Source organism: Salvelinus fontinalis, chromosome 12, assembly GCF_029448725.1.
Source record: "Salvelinus fontinalis isolate EN_2023a chromosome 12, ASM2944872v1, whole genome shotgun sequence".
Classification (NCBI taxonomy): Eukaryota; Metazoa; Chordata; class Actinopteri; order Salmoniformes; family Salmonidae; genus Salvelinus; species Salvelinus fontinalis.
This window is the reverse complement of record NC_074676.1, coordinates 3,762,982-3,782,065: the sequence shown is the minus strand read 5'-3', so window position 1 is coordinate 3,782,065 and position 19,084 is coordinate 3,762,982. Positions and strand designations below refer to the sequence as shown.

Sequence of the window (19,084 nt, the reverse complement as noted above, 5' to 3'; positions counted from 1 at the left end):
AACCTTCTGTCACGACGCTTTACTCCCACGTAGTTTCACAACCACTAAAATCACATTACCGTTGAATAAGATTGGAACATTAATCAGGGTAGCTATTCTAGGAGACACAAGTCTGCGGGGGACAAACTTATAGGGGTGAAAATCAAGAACCGAGGCAGTGCCTCAAGGCGGTGTGCCAGGGCCACTTCTTTTCCTGTTATATGTCAATGCTATGAAGTCTTCTTGTTTGTGACATTTCTTTCTGTATGCGGATGAAAAGCTAACGCAGCTCCATTTCCCCATCTTGGCAAATAAGCATCTGTTCTTAGTTGACAGGCCTGAATAAATAAAGTTGAAATCAAACGACCTCTCTCTCACTCACCTCTTCCAGGTGTGAACCAGCTGCAGCTGCAGAACCTGGCCACGTTAGCTGCTGCTGCCTCTGCAGCCCAGAACTCAGGCGGCGGCTCCAACGCCCTGTCAGCCAACGGAGCTCTAGGTAATCTCTACAACTCAGGTAACTATAGCCCAGTTTCTCTCTCTATAGTTCAGGTAATCTAGCAGTCTGAGGCCAATGTTAGTTTCTCCCTTCATTTTTCGCTCTATAAAAAAATGTACTGCTCACAAAAAAAATCTGCGGCGCTTAATTTTACGACACAGATTAAACATAGTACTGGACTAAACTTTTTGATGGAGATTCCCCATTGAACTTGCTTTTTAGTCCAGGATTAAGATTCTGTGTCCCAAAAAAACCACCTACGAGTGCACCTGCTTCTTATTCAGTTGCTTGGCCTGCTCTATCTACTCTACTATACCACATCTTTGCTAGGCTTAAACAACACCTAATGGTAACCTCTGACCCCTCTCCTCCCCAGCAGCAGGCCAGACGGCAGGCTCCAGCGCCGGTGCAGCCATGAACACCCTGGCCTCTCTGGGCCTGACCCAGGGCCTCGGCGGGGGCCTGACGGGGGCCTCCATGGGTCTCAACAACCTCAACGCCCTCACTGGGGGTGTCAGCGGTGAGTACTCCAACCGTGAGTACTACACTAATAACAATGACTTTACTACCTTTTCTTCAACTTTTTTTGTTGTTCGGTCTTTCAAATCACACCTTAATTCTGTTGATGAAGCCGCTGTGTTCCGTTGATGTTCAGGCTTCTTTACCTGTATGGTAGTTCATGATTGTCAAATGTTGGAGTAAGGGCTGGTTTTACGGACACATTGCCTGGTTTGGACTAAAAAGCATGCTTAGGAGAATATCCATTGAAATAGCTATTTAGTATAGGACTAGACTAGTGTCATTTTTAATCTCAAATGTATGCCAGTCTGTATGGTAGAGAGAACTTAAGGTGTCGAGGCCTTTTCTTCTGGCTGTTGTAATCCAGTTGCATGGATGTAGTCTGTATTTTTGAATTGTCAAAATACACGATATCTTTACGTCTACTGTGTTAGGAATGGCGGCTATGAACGGAGGACTGGGGGCCTCGATGGCGAACGGCTCGGCGGCGAGTTCCATGGACGCACTGACTCAGGCCTACTCAGGGATGCAGCAGTACACGGCCTCCGCCCTGCCTTCCCTCTACAGCCAGTCCCTACTGCAGGGAGCAGCCGGCGGGAGCCAGAAGGAGGGTGAGTCTCAGTCCACACACCAGTTAGGCTGCAAATGTTGTCTTGTTAACTTACATTGATTGTGATATATAGTTGCCTAACCTAGCTACCTTAAGTGGAATGCATTGACTGTACGTCTGCTAAATTACCAAAATGTAATGTAAATAAAAATGTTTTTATGTGTGTCTCAACTAGTTTCTTGTAAGCCCAAATGGGCTTTGCAAGTAAAAGATGTATGACATTGAAAGAAAAGAATTGACTAACCATAGGGCACAGTGTCACATGTTTACTTAGTACCAGTATCTCTCTTTCTCAAAAAACAAATCTAAAACTCCGTCCTCTCCTCTCATTCATTGCTCCTTCAGCCGGGAGCCAGAGGGAGGGTGAGTCTCAGTCCACACACGAACCACAACATGGGGTCGGGTAGTATTGGTTTTCTTTCAAATACTTTGAGCATTTGCTTGAGCCTGCCACTAGTGGGAATAAGGTGAGTTGCCCCGGCCTGGAAGCTGGTCTTGGGTCAGTTTTGCAGTGGTTAGGATTGGGGGAGGGGAGAAGCTGATCCGAGATCTGCACCTAAGGGGAACTTCACTCCAGGGCCCTCGAGTGCCAGATTGGCAGGCTTTGGTGCTCTTGGGACTATTCCATTGGTTCTAGGCGAGCTCAATCAAGCACAGATTTGAGTATTGGAAAGATTTCAAATACAATTTTGAACCCAGGTCAGTCTCATGGCCACAGCTGTGCATCATGTCACATGATTCTGTCTCTTGATCTGTCTCTCTGTCTCCTCTCTATCTCTCCTTTTCTCCTCTTCTCCTCTCCACCCCTCTCTCTCCTCCCTTGCGATCCTCTCCCCTCTTGCTCTCTCAGGTCCTGAGGGAGCCAACCTGTTCATTTACCACCTGCCTCAGGAGTTTGGGGACCAGGATGTCCTTCAGATGTTCATGCCTTTTGGAAGTGTCGTCTCTGCCAAAGTCTTCATCGACAAACAGACCAATCTGAGCAAGTGCTTCGGTATGTAGTCTAGTCTGCTGCCGCCAAACATGAGAAATAACTGGCTCAATGGCCGCTGGGGTAGAAAGCAGGATCATTAACCAGCTACAGTGCATTTGGAAAGTATTCAGACCCCTTGACTTTTTCCACATTTTGTTACGTTACAGCCTTATTCTAAAATGTATTAAAATCGTTTTTTTCCCTCATCAATCTACACACAATATCTCATAATGACAAAGCAAAACTGGTTTTAGACATTTTTGCTCATTTATAAAAAATAAAAAACTGAAATTACATTTACGTAAGTATTCAGAACTTTTACTCAGTACTTTGTTGAAGAACGTTTGGCAGTGATTACAGCCTCGAGTCTTCCTGGGTATGATGCTACAAGCTTGGCACACCTGTATTTGGGGAGTTTCTCCCATTCTTCTCTGCAGATCCTCTCAAGCTCTGTCAGGTTGGATCGGGAGTGTCCCTGCACAGCTATTTTCAGGTCTCTCCAGAGATGTTAGATCGGGCTCTGTCTGTGCCACTCAAGGACATTCAGAGTCCCGGAGCCACTCCTGTGTTGACTTGGCTGTGTGCTTAGGGTCTTTGTCCTGTTGGAAGGTGAACCTTGCCACAGTCTGAGGTCCTGAGCACTCTAGAGCAGGAGAGATCCATCTTGGTTTCATCAGACAAGAGAATCTTGTTTCTCATGGTCAGAGTCTTTAGGTGCCTTTTGGCAAACTCCAAGCGGACTGTCATGTGCCTTTTACTGAGTTGTGGCTTCAGTCTGGCCACTCTACCATAAAGGCCTGATTGGTGGAGTGCTGCAGAGATGGTTGTCCTTCTGGAAGGTTATCCCATCCCCACAGAGGACCTCTGGGAGCTCTGTCAGAGGGACCATCGGGTTCTTGGTCACCTCCCTGACCAAGGCCCTTCTCCCCTGATTGCTCAGTTTGGCCGGGCAGCCAACTCTTGGAAGAGTCTTGGTGGTTCTAATCTTGTTCCATTTAAGAATGATAGAGGCCACTGTGTTCTTGGAGACATTCAATGCTGCAGAATGTTTTTGGGTACCCTTCGCCAAATCTGTGCTTCGACACAATCCTGTCTCGGAGCTCTACCGACAATTATTTCGACCTCATGGCTTGGTAGAAACATCTCAAGGAAGATCAATGGAAACAGGATGCATCGGAGCTCAATTTCGAGTCTCATAGCAAAGGGTCTGAATACTTATGTAAATAAGTTTTTTTTTATATACATTTGCACACATTTCTAAACCTGTTTTCCGCTTTGTTATTATGGGGTATTGTGTGTAGATTGATGAGGAAAAAATAGTATTTATTCCATTTTAGAATAAGGCTTTAGCTTAACAAAATGTGGAAAAGGCAAAGGGGTCTGAATACTTTCTGAATGCACTGTACATTTTGATAAAGTCATATCGCTTGATTTTCTTTATTAAATATGCATTGTTGGTTGTCAAACCAATTATACCATTCTGATTTTAAGTCTATATTTCTGGAAAAGATTCAGGTTATTTAGGACTGTTATCTGTCTAACTCAATGATCACAGCCCCCTGGTATGTCATGGAAATCTCTGAAGACTTTTTTTTTTTTTTGCCTCATTGGTTTGAGTTTGGTATGTCACTAGCCCTAATTTCCTTCCTCCATTCTTCAGGGTTTGTCAGCTACGACAATCCGGTGTCGGCACAGGCCGCCATCCAGGCCATGAACGGCTTCCAGATCGGCATGAAGAGGCTCAAGGTGCAGCTGAAGCGCTCTAAGAACGACAGCAAACCCTACTGATCTTACCCAGGGCAGGGGCCTTTTCCCCCCAGGCTCTATGTTAGCATTACAAGGGTAAGTCTAAGTCTACCCAACCCACGACTAAAGCCAAGGCCATCTGATCACCACAGCAGAGACTTAATTAATAGGGTGGCAGGTAGCCTAGAGGTTAGAGCGTTGGGCCAGTAACCGAAAGGTCGCTGGTTCGAATACCCAAGCGGACAATGTCACAAATCTGCCGATGTGCCCTTGAGTAAGGCACTTAACCCTAATTGGCTCCAGGGGCGCCGTACTACTATCGTGGGTGTCATTCAGACTCACTCCACTGGGGTCCACTGGGGTCTTATTATCTTGAAACGGTTACGTTCTTTACATGTCGATTATTACTGCATCCATTCCTTTTACAGTTTCATCGTGTAATTTTTAAGAGTGGTATAAAGTGTGTTAATTTATATGATTATTTATAGCGATCACTAGAGCCAGTGTTCAAAAGGGTATTTTGTGTTGTGATATCAAAGAGGGAACACCAGATTTGATTATTTCTGTACCATTTCATTATATCTACTTACTAGGTTTAAAATAGACGGGTTGACTAAGGGTCAGACACACACACCTCATCCTGTCAGACTATCAGAGCTCTTGGGCTTCAGTCTGCTGCATTGATCTCTTAATATGTGAAGTTCTTTCGCTTTTTCTCTCTGCTTCCATCTCTCATTCTTTTTCTTTCATAAAACCAAGCGTTGTCAAGCTGCTGGGGCTACCTCTGCTCACTTCTTTTCATAATTAACTTCTTCCAATCATTCCATCCATCCATGTCTCTCCTGAAGGGACTGACTGGTTAGAGATGGATCACTTTGAGTGCCAAGTGTATGTGCATGTCTGACTGTCTAACATACGTCTAGTGATGTCATTTCTTAATCTGATGATGTCATTTCCTGTATCAAACTGTATTGTTTTGTGCGTGTGGGGAAACATCCCCAATTGTCATTATGTTATATGTGGTGATTGGCATTGTTTGTCATTGTTGTTGGTGCCTCATGGTTGAAAGGTTATTGTGCTGTGGCTAACTTCTTTCTCCCTCTCTGTCTCTGTCTGTCTCTCTCTCTCTCTCTCGCTCTCTCTACCTCTCTCCTTTCGTGTTTTTTCTTCCCTTTTTTAGAAAAAATCTCCATGCCTGTTTGCTCATCGTTAGCCTAGCATGTCCTCATGGTGTTGAAAGCCAACCCAAAACTCCTCCTCTTCCTCCCGGCTACTCCTCATCATCCTCCCGCCATTGTTGTCTCTGATGTCTCGCTAAAGCTCGCCTGACCAATAGGCTACCTGACCCCCCCCCCCCCCCACTGACCTTTGACATATGAAATTTGACCATAGCTCAACCTGATTGGTTGTATCCAAAATGGCACCCTGTATAGTGCACTACTTCTGACCAAAGCCTTTTTGATCAGTGCTTAGGTGCTGCACTATATAGGGAATAGGCTGCCATTTTGGATAAGTCCAATTTCTTTCGCATGTAACTTCATTTTTCTCTAGTTTTTCTGTATAAATGTAATGGGAGGGAAGGGAGGGAGGACAAGCAAAATCAATGTGAAATCTTACCTGCGCTTATTTCATTTAAGATACTCTCTTTAGCAAATGCAGAAAAAAACATTGTTTTAAAAGCCTGTGGGATAGTTTATTCTTTATTTTTTATTTTTGTAATTTGCTTGTTTTTATGTTGTTTCTTTTAACCTCTTCTCTCGGTCTAAAGTTCACGTGAAAGTTTTAATACAGGGACTAGCACAGCACGGTGCTACTTTGTGCCATTAGCAATATGCTGGCTTCTGAAACAACATACTATAAGGCTGTGTCTGAAATGACACCCCATTCCCTATTTAGTGCACCGATTTGTATTCGCCGCCAGGGCTCTAGTCAAAAGTGTAGTGCACTATGTAGGGAATAGGGTGCCATTTCGGCTGCACACTAAGACCACTCGACTAGGAAAACAATTTTGAAAACAAGTCTGGTTATCAACCAGAATGCCCCTCATTGCGTTGTTATGGTTTTTCACATTTAATATTCAAGAAGGCATTGTAAAGATTTTCAATTTTCTCGCTAAGGCTGTTGGTGACTTGGTTTTCATTAATGAAAATATAACAGTTTATTTACCTATTTAGCTTTATTCAAAAAAACAATTTACGGCACAATTAAAAGGTAGATTTGCTTTGACTACCTAAATGAACTTTTTAGAACTGATTCACAAATAGACAATCTGTGGTTTAAATGCACACTTAGATTACCTATATTTTATACCATTGAATCTATAGAAGTTTAGGTTAACTTTGGGGTTATTTTGTAGATTATGTTGTAATGTCATCTGCTAGGGTCTAAGTGTTTCAAGTTTTTCAAGAGGATTAAAAAAAAACTGTTTGCTCGATCAACACAACCTTTCGAAAAATAAATGTCATTACGAGTGGTGATGTAATTCCTACTTACTTACATGTACAGTGCCTTCAGAAAGTATTCAAACCCCTTGACTTATTCCACATTTTGTTAGTCTGAATTCACAATGGATGACTAGATTTTTTCCCGCGCTCATCTACACACAATGTCCCATAAAGTGACTGTGAAAATATGGTTTCAGAAATTTTGGCACAAATGAAATACAAAAATATATAATTTAAATAAGTATTCACACCCGATTCAATACTTTGTAGAAGTACCTTTGGCAGCGATTACAGCTGTGAGTCTTTCTGGGTAAAGGTGTCCGCATGCTTCCCAGCTGAAACAGTTCGGTGGAGTTTGAATATATTATGATGACATTTTGTGACGTTTTTCTTCGTTTGGACTCCTGTGATGATTTTTTTGGGTGATTGGTCAACAGTAGGGATTCTTTAATAAAGTCTTTGTCATTCAACAAGAGACGACTCGTTTTCATGCAAATGTTTTAATTGAAAAATACTGCACGAAACAACTTAGATGTTAAATTGCCCGACTAAGATCAATCTTAACTCAAGAAATCTGTCATTAACTTAGATTAATTCTTACTGAGGAAATGTATACTGGCTACGGCGTCTCAAAATGGACCAACCGTACTATTTCCGCTTCTTTCTCGTTTTTCAAGTGAAGGTCATTTTAACTAGGCTAGCCGAGTTCGGCTAGGTGCCAGCCTAACTGAGGCATGCAAATTTGACCCTTTGACCATTTGTTCTTGTAAAAATTCTTCAAGCTCTGTCAAATTGGTTGTCGATCACTGCGAGACAACCATTTTCAGGTCTTACCATAGATTTTCAAGTAGATTTAAGTCAAAACTTTAACCCGGCCACTCCGAAACATTCACTGTCTTCTTGGTAAGCAACTCCAGTGTAGATTTGGCCTTGTGTGTGAGGTTGAAAGGTAAATTCATCGGCTAGTGTCTGGTGGAAAGCAGACTGAACATTGAACCAGGTTATCCTCTAGGATTTAGCCTGTGTTTAGCTCCATTCTGTCTATTTTTTTTATCCTGAAAATCTCCTCAGTCCTGAACGATTTACTTTGTAAAGTGAATTGCTTTGCCATTTTTTCCCCCCAGTATTAATTTAGTGCCTTGTTGCAAACATTATGCATGTTTTGGAATATTATTTTTCTGTACAGGCTTCCTTTTCACTCTATCAATTAGTAGGTTAGTATTGTTGCGTAACTACAGTTTTCTCCTATCACAACCATTAAACTTTAACTGTTTTAAAGTCACCATTGGCCTCATGGGGAAATCCCTGAGCGGTTTCCTTCCTCTCCGGCAACTGAGTTGTGGTGTCTGGGTGTATTGATATACCATACAATGTGTAATTAACTTCACCATGCTCAAAGGGATATTCAATGTCTGTTTTTTTTGCCCCATCTATCAATAGGTGCCCTTTGCGAGGCATTGGAAAATCTCCCTGGTTTTTGTGCTGAATCTGTGTTTGTACTTCACTGCTCAGTTGAGGGACCTTACAGATAATTGTATGTGTGGGATACAGAGAGAGTCATTCAAAATTCATGTTAAACACTTTTGCACACTGAGTGAGTCCATGCAACTTATTTTATGAACTTATTTATGCTTGCCATAACAAAAGGTTGAATACTCAGATTTAGATTTTTTTTAAATATATTTGTCTATTTCGAATATCGTTATTCCACTTTACATTATAGGGTATTGTGGGTAGGCCATGGACCAAGAAAATCTATATTTAATCCATTTTTGAAATTCAAGCTGTAACAAAACAAAATGTGGAATAAGTCAAGGGGTGTGAATACTTTCTGAAGTCACTGTATTGTCAGAATTCCTTTATGGATTATTAGCTTTTATTGGACACATCAGTTAATAGATTGTCATTGTCATCTTGGAGTATATAGACTGAATTTGTTTTTGTTTTTTCCTACTTTAAAAAAAGAGAACGATTAAAACTTAGTATTAAATTCTTACTTAAAGTACTTGAGAATTTTTGGTGAATTTCTTCTTGATGAGAATTTATTTGATAAATGGATGTTTCAGTTTTTGTTTAGTGTAGATGCCTCGTATTGAAAGATAATGTCTCTTAACACAGAAGACAGACAATGCTTTTTTGTTTAAAGTGCCCATGTGTCAAACTCACACAAACTCACACACACAGTATTTTAAGTTCTTACAATATGTGACGGTGCCCATTTTCACACACACACTTTGTTTTGTGACAGTAAAAACACTCGGAGCCCCTGAACGTGAGCGTTAATTTTGATTTGGTCACTCACACACACTGAATTTCTTTGTTGGTGATAAGATATTAGTTTATCACACATTTAAAAAAAGCTATTTTCTATTCACAACTTACGCACAGTATCTATGTGTTAACACTGCTCAACTCACCCCCACCAAAACAGTGTTGGTTTACAAAAGCATTCCATGTTTCAGCTTAAAGTTTACTACTCCAAACAGAAGTGTGTCTTTTATAGGGGTGATAATGGACTAGCCTACTTTCTGTCAGTTGAACTGCGAAGCTGATGGGTCAGCTCAAATCATTTACATCCAGCCCCCCAAAGAAAGGTTCCCCAAAAAGAAAAAGGTGTACCGGGGTCGTATTCACTAGGCATAAAACAGAATCAAGCATGGGAGACTATCTGAACTTGCCCAATAAGATTTGCTTGTTTTCATTTTCCGTTGCAAAACGTTTTGCTACGGTGTGCCCTAATGACTACGACCCACATGGTTCTAAACAAGGGTTGTCAACTCAGGGTCCTTTGTGTTTGAGATTCAGCTCTGTGTGGAAGATGCAAGCACTGCGTAAGGTGTCTTTCGCAACAGATTTGGGATTAACAAGACACAAAATGCACAATTGTTGCCATTTTAAACACTTTAATTAATTTTTTTAAATCACCACAGATGGCACCAGTTTTAGCTTGGGAGTTCTAGCAGCACTTGTTGCGAGGAGTTTGGAGTTTTGTTTGTTGAATGGGAGTGGTTTATGTCAGTTATTAGGGGAAATGTTTTTGCTAATCTTTTTGTCTTTGAAGCATGGGTTGGTGGCACTTCCCAGAACTACCAAGGTACTACTAATAAAAAAATATTTTGTGTTCAATATGATGGAGCATGTGCTTTTTGCAGTGTGTTTTTATATCCAAATGCAATACAATAATCAAAGTGCCATATTATATGTCTAGAAACTGCCTACACAGATACTATAAGGCCTTGGTTGTTATTACAGATTGCTGAAGTTAGGTAACTCTGTTTTATTTTTTATTTTGGCATGCTTGTTATTATATTGATACCAGTGTGTCATTAAGGCTAAATCACCCTCTGTTTTGTCCCCACTTTGTGTCAAGTTATTGGTTCTAATGTGATGTGTGAATTTTAACACATTGGCAAGTCATTTTTTTGAATTATTATACAAGAAATAACCCTAAACTTTTGAAGACAAATCCCCTTGTTGTTGAGTGACAGAGTTGAGTACTTTACGGTACGGTCACAGACGATGTATATTATGAATGCTTGTTATTGGGCAAAATGGTAGTGGTTGTATATTGATTTATTGATTATAATAGAAATATCATTTTTTGCATCAACCAAAACCTGGGAAGTGTGCCATATTATACACATTGATTTGTCTTTATGACAGTTTTCAAAAAAAAATTTTTTGAGTATGTAGGCTACAACAAACTGATAACTAATGTTAGTTAATATTGAATTGATTATAACAGGTAGTTAGTTCTAAAACTATTGTAAAAAGAAGTGTTACTGAAAATGTTGAAATATAAGCACAATATAAATCACACATGGGTCAGGTTATAGGAACTTTAGACTCACTTCGGGGGCTTCCGTCACAACCACCATTTTTGGAATGCGTTCCAAATGTCCCCCTACTCCCTTCATAGTGCACTACTTTTGACCAGGGCCCATAGGGAATAGGGTGCCATATTGGATATAGTCTCAGTATTTCTGTCACTGCTCACTGCTCTCTCATACTCTGAAGTGCTATTTGACGAAGTATGTGGTAGCTTTGCGTCTCTTAGATATTGTCTTGGTCAACAATCTATCTGTCCTCGTTCTGTACCATTTTTATTGTCTGATTTAATCATTGATATGAATTCTTTGTTCATGTTCTTCTCCACATAAATGAGTTGATAGATGTTTGTGTTGTCTTGAGAAAAACCAAAGTCGCGGTGCATCTTGATGTTATCTGATCTGTAAAGCATTATTACAGTAGTGATTTTCTGTTTTAATTAACAAACTTTTTTAAAACTTGGGTGGGATTTGAAAATAACAAAATGACAAAAACAGGCTCGTTCCAATTTCTACAATACTGGTTGTTCATATGTATTTTGTACCAGTGAAGCTTTTTTATATTGGAAATAATTAAAGAAAAAAATCTATATTGGAAAAAAATGTCTGGCCTCTCTATAAGGCCTCGCCTTGAATGTGGGTCATGAGTTAGGCTTCTTGGTGGTCGTCAATGAGAACAGTTTTGGTAGTTATGTTTTATTTCTTAAAATAACCTTCATTTTGATTTCATTAACTTGCTCTCTACATGTTCCTCACTTTGTTATTCTCTTTTTTTGGGGTGGGGGGGGGGTCCTCTAAAATTGTGGTAAGTTTCATGTTAGTAGTATTGTGCTCTGTCCACATGGTTATTCTAAATTACCATCCGGATTGATTATAGGCAACTTGTGTGGATGGATAAATAAATGTATTAGTTTAATAGAAAGTTAATTATTTGTTGTTTTAGTTCTGGGCTTTTTGCTTTTTTACCTGTGTCGTTAGATTTGTCTGTTTTTACCATAGAATGAGTGGTGTGTAGTTGGAAAGCCAAGTCGATGTTTTATTTGGTAAATGTTTGTTCATGTGTGGTGTTTCTTTGCCTCTGTCTCCAAAATTAAACCATTTCCCCCTAATATTGAATGTGTCTTTGTCTGTTGTGTAGTCCCAGTACCTGTCCAGTGTTGTGAAGACATTTACAAACTCCCCCGTGTCTGTCTCCCTAACTTGTTTCTCTCCATTGTCGTTCTCTTTGCTTATTTATTTTCTTTCAAGCAATCAATAGCTGATATAATTTGAGGTTATTGGGATATTGATTTTCTAATATACAGCAGCCTAATTGCATACCATGGATTTGGGGGTTGTAATAAAAGAAACTGCTGTAGTTTATGGATGAAAGGTTTACTAGTATTTTTTATTTTACCGTTATTTTACCAGGTAAATTGACTGAGAACACGTTCTCATTTGCAGCAACGACCTGGGGAATAGTTACAGGGGAGAGGAGGGTGATGAATTGTCTAATTAATATTAATTGTCTAATAGGCAGAAGCCTGTAAACACATTAGTGTTTTGCAGGTTGTGAGTGTGTGATTCTTTTTGTGTTCTGATTTTGATCAAATGAAGCACCACCGGTAGAGTAAGTACTCTGTCTGAAAAGGAACATTGCATTCTAACACTACGGGTTCAGATTTGGGACCGGTTCTGAGGATGCCACCAAATTTCTTGGCGTCAAGATGTTTACGAACAACTGAACTGCAAGAACATCAGTGTAAGTACTACTGATGGCCAGGAACAGCTGAAGTACCCACACGATTGAAAAAGGTTGTGTTCATACATCATTGGACTTTGCTTAGAAAGACTGAGGCAAAATAAGCTGCAGTGGCACCATCTAGTGCTCACTAGTGTAACTACATTTCATATACAGTATTGTAATGACCTGACTAGATCATAAAAGAACAACTGTCCAGACAGAAGATTGAGTTTACGAATGGACGGTTTATTAAACCAACTTTACACAGGCTACTGTTTGGCCGTAGCCCACGCCAAATAAATGAAAGATAACCCACAAGCCAATCGTGACCTTCTCTTGTGAAGCCCAGACGTAAGAGAGAGAACAAAGGCAAAACCTGGTCTTAACTTCCAATGCTCCATCCCCCTGCCCAACCCCCCTCCACGCCACTCCACCAACCGCCAGGATGCCCGGCATCAGAACATTCCAGGCATTCCCGTGATTGGCAGATAGCAGGTTGATTGACATGTCGGACCCCGCGAACACAACCACCTACTAGCCTAACACATAACACACAGCTGTCTGTGCGGGTCGCTACAGTATTAATTGATGCAAGAATCATAACGACATGCTACTGAATAAGAGGAGCAGTTGATCTGTTATCGCGTAGAAAACCCAGACACTCATTGTTTGTCATAAATATAAAAAGTAGCGTTTCTAATTACTTGATTATCAATGCGTTATATAGTGCATTTTTGAGGGGGTGGGTCGGTAATCATCGTCGGGCTTTTAGAACAGAGCATCACATGCGAAACTGAAACTACCTCAAATCTGAGTAATTTTAAATGTATAACCAATACATTTTAAACATACATTTCAATCATAAAAAGGGCATTGCTGGCCAAATATCTGTGTTTCTACTGTGGTCCTTTTACTGCAATATGTGCTTGCGTCTACGCGCATGTCCGTGACTGCTTGTGAAAGTGGCCTTGGGCAAAATGGCGGGGGGGGGGGGGGGGCAGGGGGGTTAGAAGACGTGCATGACGGGCCTATACCCCTGGTGAACCTGGTTAGCGTTGATTGCATTCCTTTTGAAACTGGGCAGCCTCTGGGTAGGGTCCCACATTTAAAATACCCAAATGCGGGACAACGGCGGTGGTGTAAAAAGCTCTCAATTGTCATACTTGAGTAACAGTAAAGATATGACTCAAGTGAAAGTCACCAAGTAAAATACTACTTGAGTAAAAGTCTAAAAGTATTTGGTTTTAAATATATGTAAGTATTAAAAGTAAACGTAAAAGTATAAATCATTTAAAATTCCTTATATTAAGCAAACCAGACGGCAACATTTTCTTGTTTGTTTTTATTGATGGATAGCCAGGGGCATGCTCCAACACTGACATCATTTACAAACGAAGCATTTGTGTTTAGTGAGTCAGATCAGAGACGTAGGGATGACCAGGGATATTCTCTTGATAAGTGTGAATTGGACAATTTTCCTGTCAAAAAAATTTTCCTGTACTTTTGGGTGTCAGCGAAAATGTATGGAGTAAGATGTACATTATTTTCTTTAGGAATGTAGTGAAGTAACAGTTAAAATTAACAAAAATATAAATAGTGAAGTACAGATACCCCCAAAAACTACTTAAGTAGTACTTTAAAGTATTTTATTTAAGTACTTTACACCACCGGACAATGGGAAGATTTTGAGGGACATTCTAAGTATAGTGTAGCCAACACATGAATTTTGAAGCACACTTAACCTACTCTTTTTATGCCTCTCACAAAATTTGGGGATCTAGAAATGAGAGACCACTTGTGTGGCTGTTTTTTGAAAATCTGGGAATATGTGGCCAATGAAACATTTCTGGTTGGTCTAGAGAATGTTATGGAGAGCTCTTCATTAGACGTACACGTTTTGAAATTACTGGTAGTTAACTGTCCTCTCCAAGTTTAGCTGGAATTGACCCTAAAAGGATTTGACAAGTGTGATTGGTATGACATTGGCCTACGTTTCTTGACCTGCCTACGTTTCTTGATCTCAACAATGATTGGAGAAATTCTTAACATCACTTATATAATATATTGTCATAAATGCAACGTGACTGCAAAATATAGGTTGGAATGTCAATTCTCATCAAATGAGTAGGAAGTATGACTGAAATACCGAACAAATAAACCTTTTTTCCAAATTAGTTGTGTTTTAATTTATTGATAAAATGCGGGACATAGTTGTTAGGTTGAGGGACAAAGCGCCAAAATGCTTTACCGTCCCGCACAATCCGGGCCATGTGGTCACCCTAAATCTGGGGGAATTAGACGGGTATACAGGGTTGCCAGGTTAAGAAAAATTATAGCCCAATGATCACTCAAAACCAACACAAAAGGCCTGAAAACTAACCCAATTTGCTTTTCACAGCAAGAGAGGAGTTGTCAAATCCAGTGGCGACCCGTCATTCAGGGGGGGGTGACGAGTCGCCACTGTTTTGAGACTCACATTTTTTGCATGTTATTTTGGCATTAATACATGTTTGCAAACAATGTAAAAAAAAATATATATATCATTGAGTTAATAAAGCTGCATACAAACATGGTCTCTTTTTTGTTTTCTTGAGTAAGGCAGCTCCAAAATCAAGCTGTTTCAGCCTAGCTCCGTGCTTTCTGTGGTGGTGGGGCAAGCCAGCAGAAAATGCGAAGTGTTGCGCCGTGATTGGGTCAGTGTTCTGTCCCTCATGGGGACCCTGGGTCACCGCCAAGTCTAAGGGTAGATATAGAAAATTCTATCCCCTTGGGTCCTGCCATAGAGTTACATTAGAAGTACCCATCCAAGAAGGCTCAAGGTCATTGGCCACAGATAAAATTACGTCAAATCACGTTATATGTACAGTAGCTTTGATTGGACTGACCATGTCAACGTCATACTTTCAAAATCTTAGCTAGAAGTCATCATGAATCAAGTTGACAATCTACTGGCAAATCCTTTTTAATCCTTGTCATATGAAGAGAAATAATGAAGAGAAATTATAGATAAAACGTATCGGTGCTCATCGGCCATTGGACATAAACATTACAAAACGAGTTGGAAATCGCAAATTCTACAATTAGTGGTTTGGAAGGAATCAGCGGCTAACTGCAAGCATTGCAAAGCAATCACTAGCCTGCTATTCAGTGGAGTGGCTGTGTGGTGCCAAATCTGGGATTAAGTGGCTCTTTTCCAAATTTAAAATGATAAACATTCAACATTGACCATGCTGTCAATGAAGCATGATTTGTGCCGTGCTCAAAACAACTGTTAACTCGAAACCAGCGAAAACTTGACTTTAGTGAGTTCAAGACAACTGGGAAGTTGGGAATAAATGAGCTCCGACTGTGAAAATACTCCAACTCAGAATTGTAAATCCGGCCTCTTTCTAGAGCTTCAACCTGAAGATCAATGACATCGTCATGATTCAATCTTGTTTTTTTCAGAGCTCCCATTTGTTTTGAAGCACCATAAATCCATTGAATGCCAGACTTTGATGACAGAATTTGCCCACGAAGGACCGCAGCGCCACCTTCCTGTTCAAGTGAGCACAGCACAATAAGGTGAGTCCAAAAGTGTATTGTATGCTGCTGCATAAATTATGTAATATGCCAGGGAGATATTGTCACGGCATTCAAGAGAAGACGATGAGGACCAAGGTGCAGCGTAGTGCGTGTTCATATTTAATTTAATAACCGAACACTAAACACGAAAATGACAAAAAGAATAACCGAAACAGTTCTCTCTGGTACAGAATACGAAACAAAAAACAACTACCCACAAACACTGGTTAGAACAGGGTACCTAAGTATGGCTCCCAATCAGAGACAACGATAGACAGCTGCCTCTGATTGGGAACCACACCAGGACAAACACATAGAAACACAACAACATAGAAAAAAGAACATAGACTGCCCACCCTAGTCACACCCTGGCCTAACCAAAATAGAGAATAAAAAGCCTCTCTATAGCCAGGGCGTGACAGATATGTACAGTATACTGTAGCTAAGAAAGTAATACTAAGTGTATGTTGTGTAGTAAGATGTTAGTAGCCTATGTGCCTCACCCTAATAATTTGATCTATTTACCCCTCTTAACTTCGCCTACAGTTCTGACTTAGTGGTGCACATGTAGCCTATAACCTGTTTTTGAGAAATGTAATCATCTAATATTGTAAGAGATTTTATTGTCTGCTTATATGCCCCCTTTATTTATCCTACGGTTCTGACTTGGTGTACAGGGAGAACACTGTAAGAACGGCCCATGTTCTGAATTCTGTCGATGTACATTTCAAAAGTGCTAAACAAATAGTTATATTGACTACGTCTATCCTAGCTCGCTCATTAATGTCTTAATCAAAATTACGGATTGCCTCTTATCCACTTGTCGTCCCCTTATGCCACATCTCAATTGTCATTAGAAACCACATTTGTTTAAGCAAGTCAGACATATTAGCTATGTTTTTTAAGGCTGAATGAACTGTTTCGCTGCCAGACAAGGCTCCGCTGATAGCCAGGTGTAGCAGTGGTAAGATGTTGGGACTGCTGTTGGGACAGCTTTAAGTAGGCCCTAACAGTTTGTGGGCACCGCTTGTCACTGTTATAGTGCAATTCATGTATTGTTTAGTGTTGCATTGTGTAGTGGCTTTGCTGGCATGCATCCCACTATTACATTTTTTTCCCCCATCAAGATTTACATGCTAAAATGTCCACTGGTCATATCTATACAATAAACCATTTTTCCATAACCTTATAAAGCCAAGTAATAAGGGATATCATAGTAACTTGTAATGACGTTAGAAGCTAAATTTGGGTTTCCTCAAAATAATAATTATTGCAAGCTATGACATGGTGTAATAAAGGAATTTGAATATGTGGCTAGAGAAAAGATTATTCGCCCTTATTAAACTCACCAGATCATTTTTCTTCAATGGATGTCAATTTAACTATGATTAATTTAACTAACCAGTTTATAATAGCAATAAGGCACCCAGGGGGTTTGTGGTATATGGCCAACATACCACGACTAACGGCTGTATCCAGGCATTTCGCGTTGCGTCGAGCGTTAGAACAGCCTTTACACGTGGTATATTGGCCATATACCATACCCCCTGTGCCTTATTGCTATTATAAACTGGTTACCAACGTAGGTAGAACAGCAAAAAGTCACGTTTTGTCATACCTGTGGTACATGGTTTGATTTACCACGGATTTCAGCCAATCAGCATTCAGGGCTCGAACCAGGTTTGACTGTAAATAAATCCCCTGTGTGCATATTCATAACCTTAGATACATCCGACAGGAGAGTTTGAGTGATGGATCTCGAAATCTCTGCGCAAAAAACACTTGGATGAACATAAAAAAACGAATGTTAGGCTATTTTCTGGCAATTGTGCTGTTATTATGTGCCAGATGTTAAGACTACAAACCGTTATAAATGTCCCATTTGCGAGATTGATTTATCATTTCAATAACCATAGGCTACAAACTCAAATCTGGGTTTCTGATTCGAATTACATTTTGCCATAGCTTGCTTATATAAAGGCAGGTAGCCTATAGCCCCTGATAGGCTTTCATTTAATTTCAGATAGTCTACAGTAGCCTAGAAAATATGTCGGCAAGATGTAAACTGAACGATTTAGCAGCTTGCTTAGTTCAAATTAACAGGCTAATTTAAGAAGTGCTTCTGTTTCCCAATAGCCTGCTGGAATAGGCTACTGAGGATGGGGTTATAATTTCAATCACTGAATTAAATATTAATAATATATATACATACAGTGGGGTAAAGTATTTAAGTAAAAATACTTTAAAGTACTACTTAAGTAGTTTTTTTGGGTATCTGTACCTTACTTTACTATTTATTTTTTCGACAACCTTTACTTCACTACATTCCTATAGAAAATAATGCACTTTTTACTCCATACATTTTCCCTGGTGTAACGGATGTGAAATGGCTAGCTAGTTAGCGGGTGCGCGCTAGTAGCATTTCAATCAGTTACGTCACTTGCTCTGAGACTTAAGTAGGGTTTCCCCTTGCTCTGCAAGGGCCGCGGCTTTTGTGGAGCGATGGGCAACGAAGCTTCGTGGTTGACTGTTGTTGATGTGTGCAGAGGGTCCCTGGTTCGCGCCCGTGTCGGGGCGAGGGGATGACGTAAAGTTACAACTGTTACATTGATGCTGTTGACCCGGATCACTGGTTGCTGCGGAAAAGGAGGAGGTCGAAAGGGGGGTGAGTGTAACGGATGTGAAATGGCTAGCTAGTTAGCGGGTGCGCGCTAGTAGCATTTCAATCAGTTACGTCACTTGCTCTGAGACTTAAGTAGGGTTTCCCCTTGCTCTGCAAGGGCCGCGGCTTTTGTGGAGCGATGGGTAACGACGCTTCATGGGTGACTGTTGATATGTGCAGAGGGTCCCTGGTTCGCGCCCGTGTCGGGGCGAGGGGACGACGTAAAGTTACTACTCTTACACTGGCACCCAACAGTACTTAAGTTAGTTAAGTATATTTAAAACCAAATACTTTTACTGAAGTAATATTTTACTGGGTGACTTTCACTTTTACTTGAATCATTTTCTATTAAGGTGTCTTTACTTTTACTTAAGTATGACAATTGTGTACGCTCCAGTGCGCTCATAGTTGTTTTCCATTGCTTTTTCTTGATGTGCATCAGTTCCAGCGTATTGATATGGTTTATGAAAAAAGTTTGGAAATAGGCGTCTCCATAATGTCAATCTAAATAACCTTCCTACAACTGGTAAAGAGTTGT

General features: G+C 40.4%; 1 protein-coding gene across 10 annotated transcripts in view; it reads left to right on the top strand.

The window, feature by feature from the left end:
* Window positions 1-11,713, top strand: part of LOC129866652 (CUGBP Elav-like family member 2) — a 76,461-nt gene extending 64,748 nt beyond the window's left edge. For 4 of the 10 annotated variants that reach the window (XM_055939423.1, XM_055939429.1, XM_055939431.1 and 1 more), the window contains exons 9-14: window positions 371-496; window positions 855-1,013; window positions 1,432-1,608; window positions 1,953-1,970; window positions 2,458-2,601; window positions 4,241-11,713. In XM_055939423.1, coding sequence (XP_055795398.1) covers window positions 371-496; window positions 855-1,013; window positions 1,432-1,608; window positions 1,953-1,970; window positions 2,458-2,601; window positions 4,241-4,368 — 752 coding nt within the window. In that variant the 3' untranslated portion in view covers window positions 4,369-11,713. The remainder of the gene's footprint in view (window positions 1-370; window positions 497-854; window positions 1,014-1,431; window positions 1,609-1,952; window positions 1,971-2,457; window positions 2,602-4,240) is intronic. The other 6 variants (XR_008761513.1, XM_055939425.1, XM_055939424.1 and 3 more) reach the window with 6 other exon arrangements.
* Window positions 11,714-19,084: the final 7,371 nt, after the last annotated feature.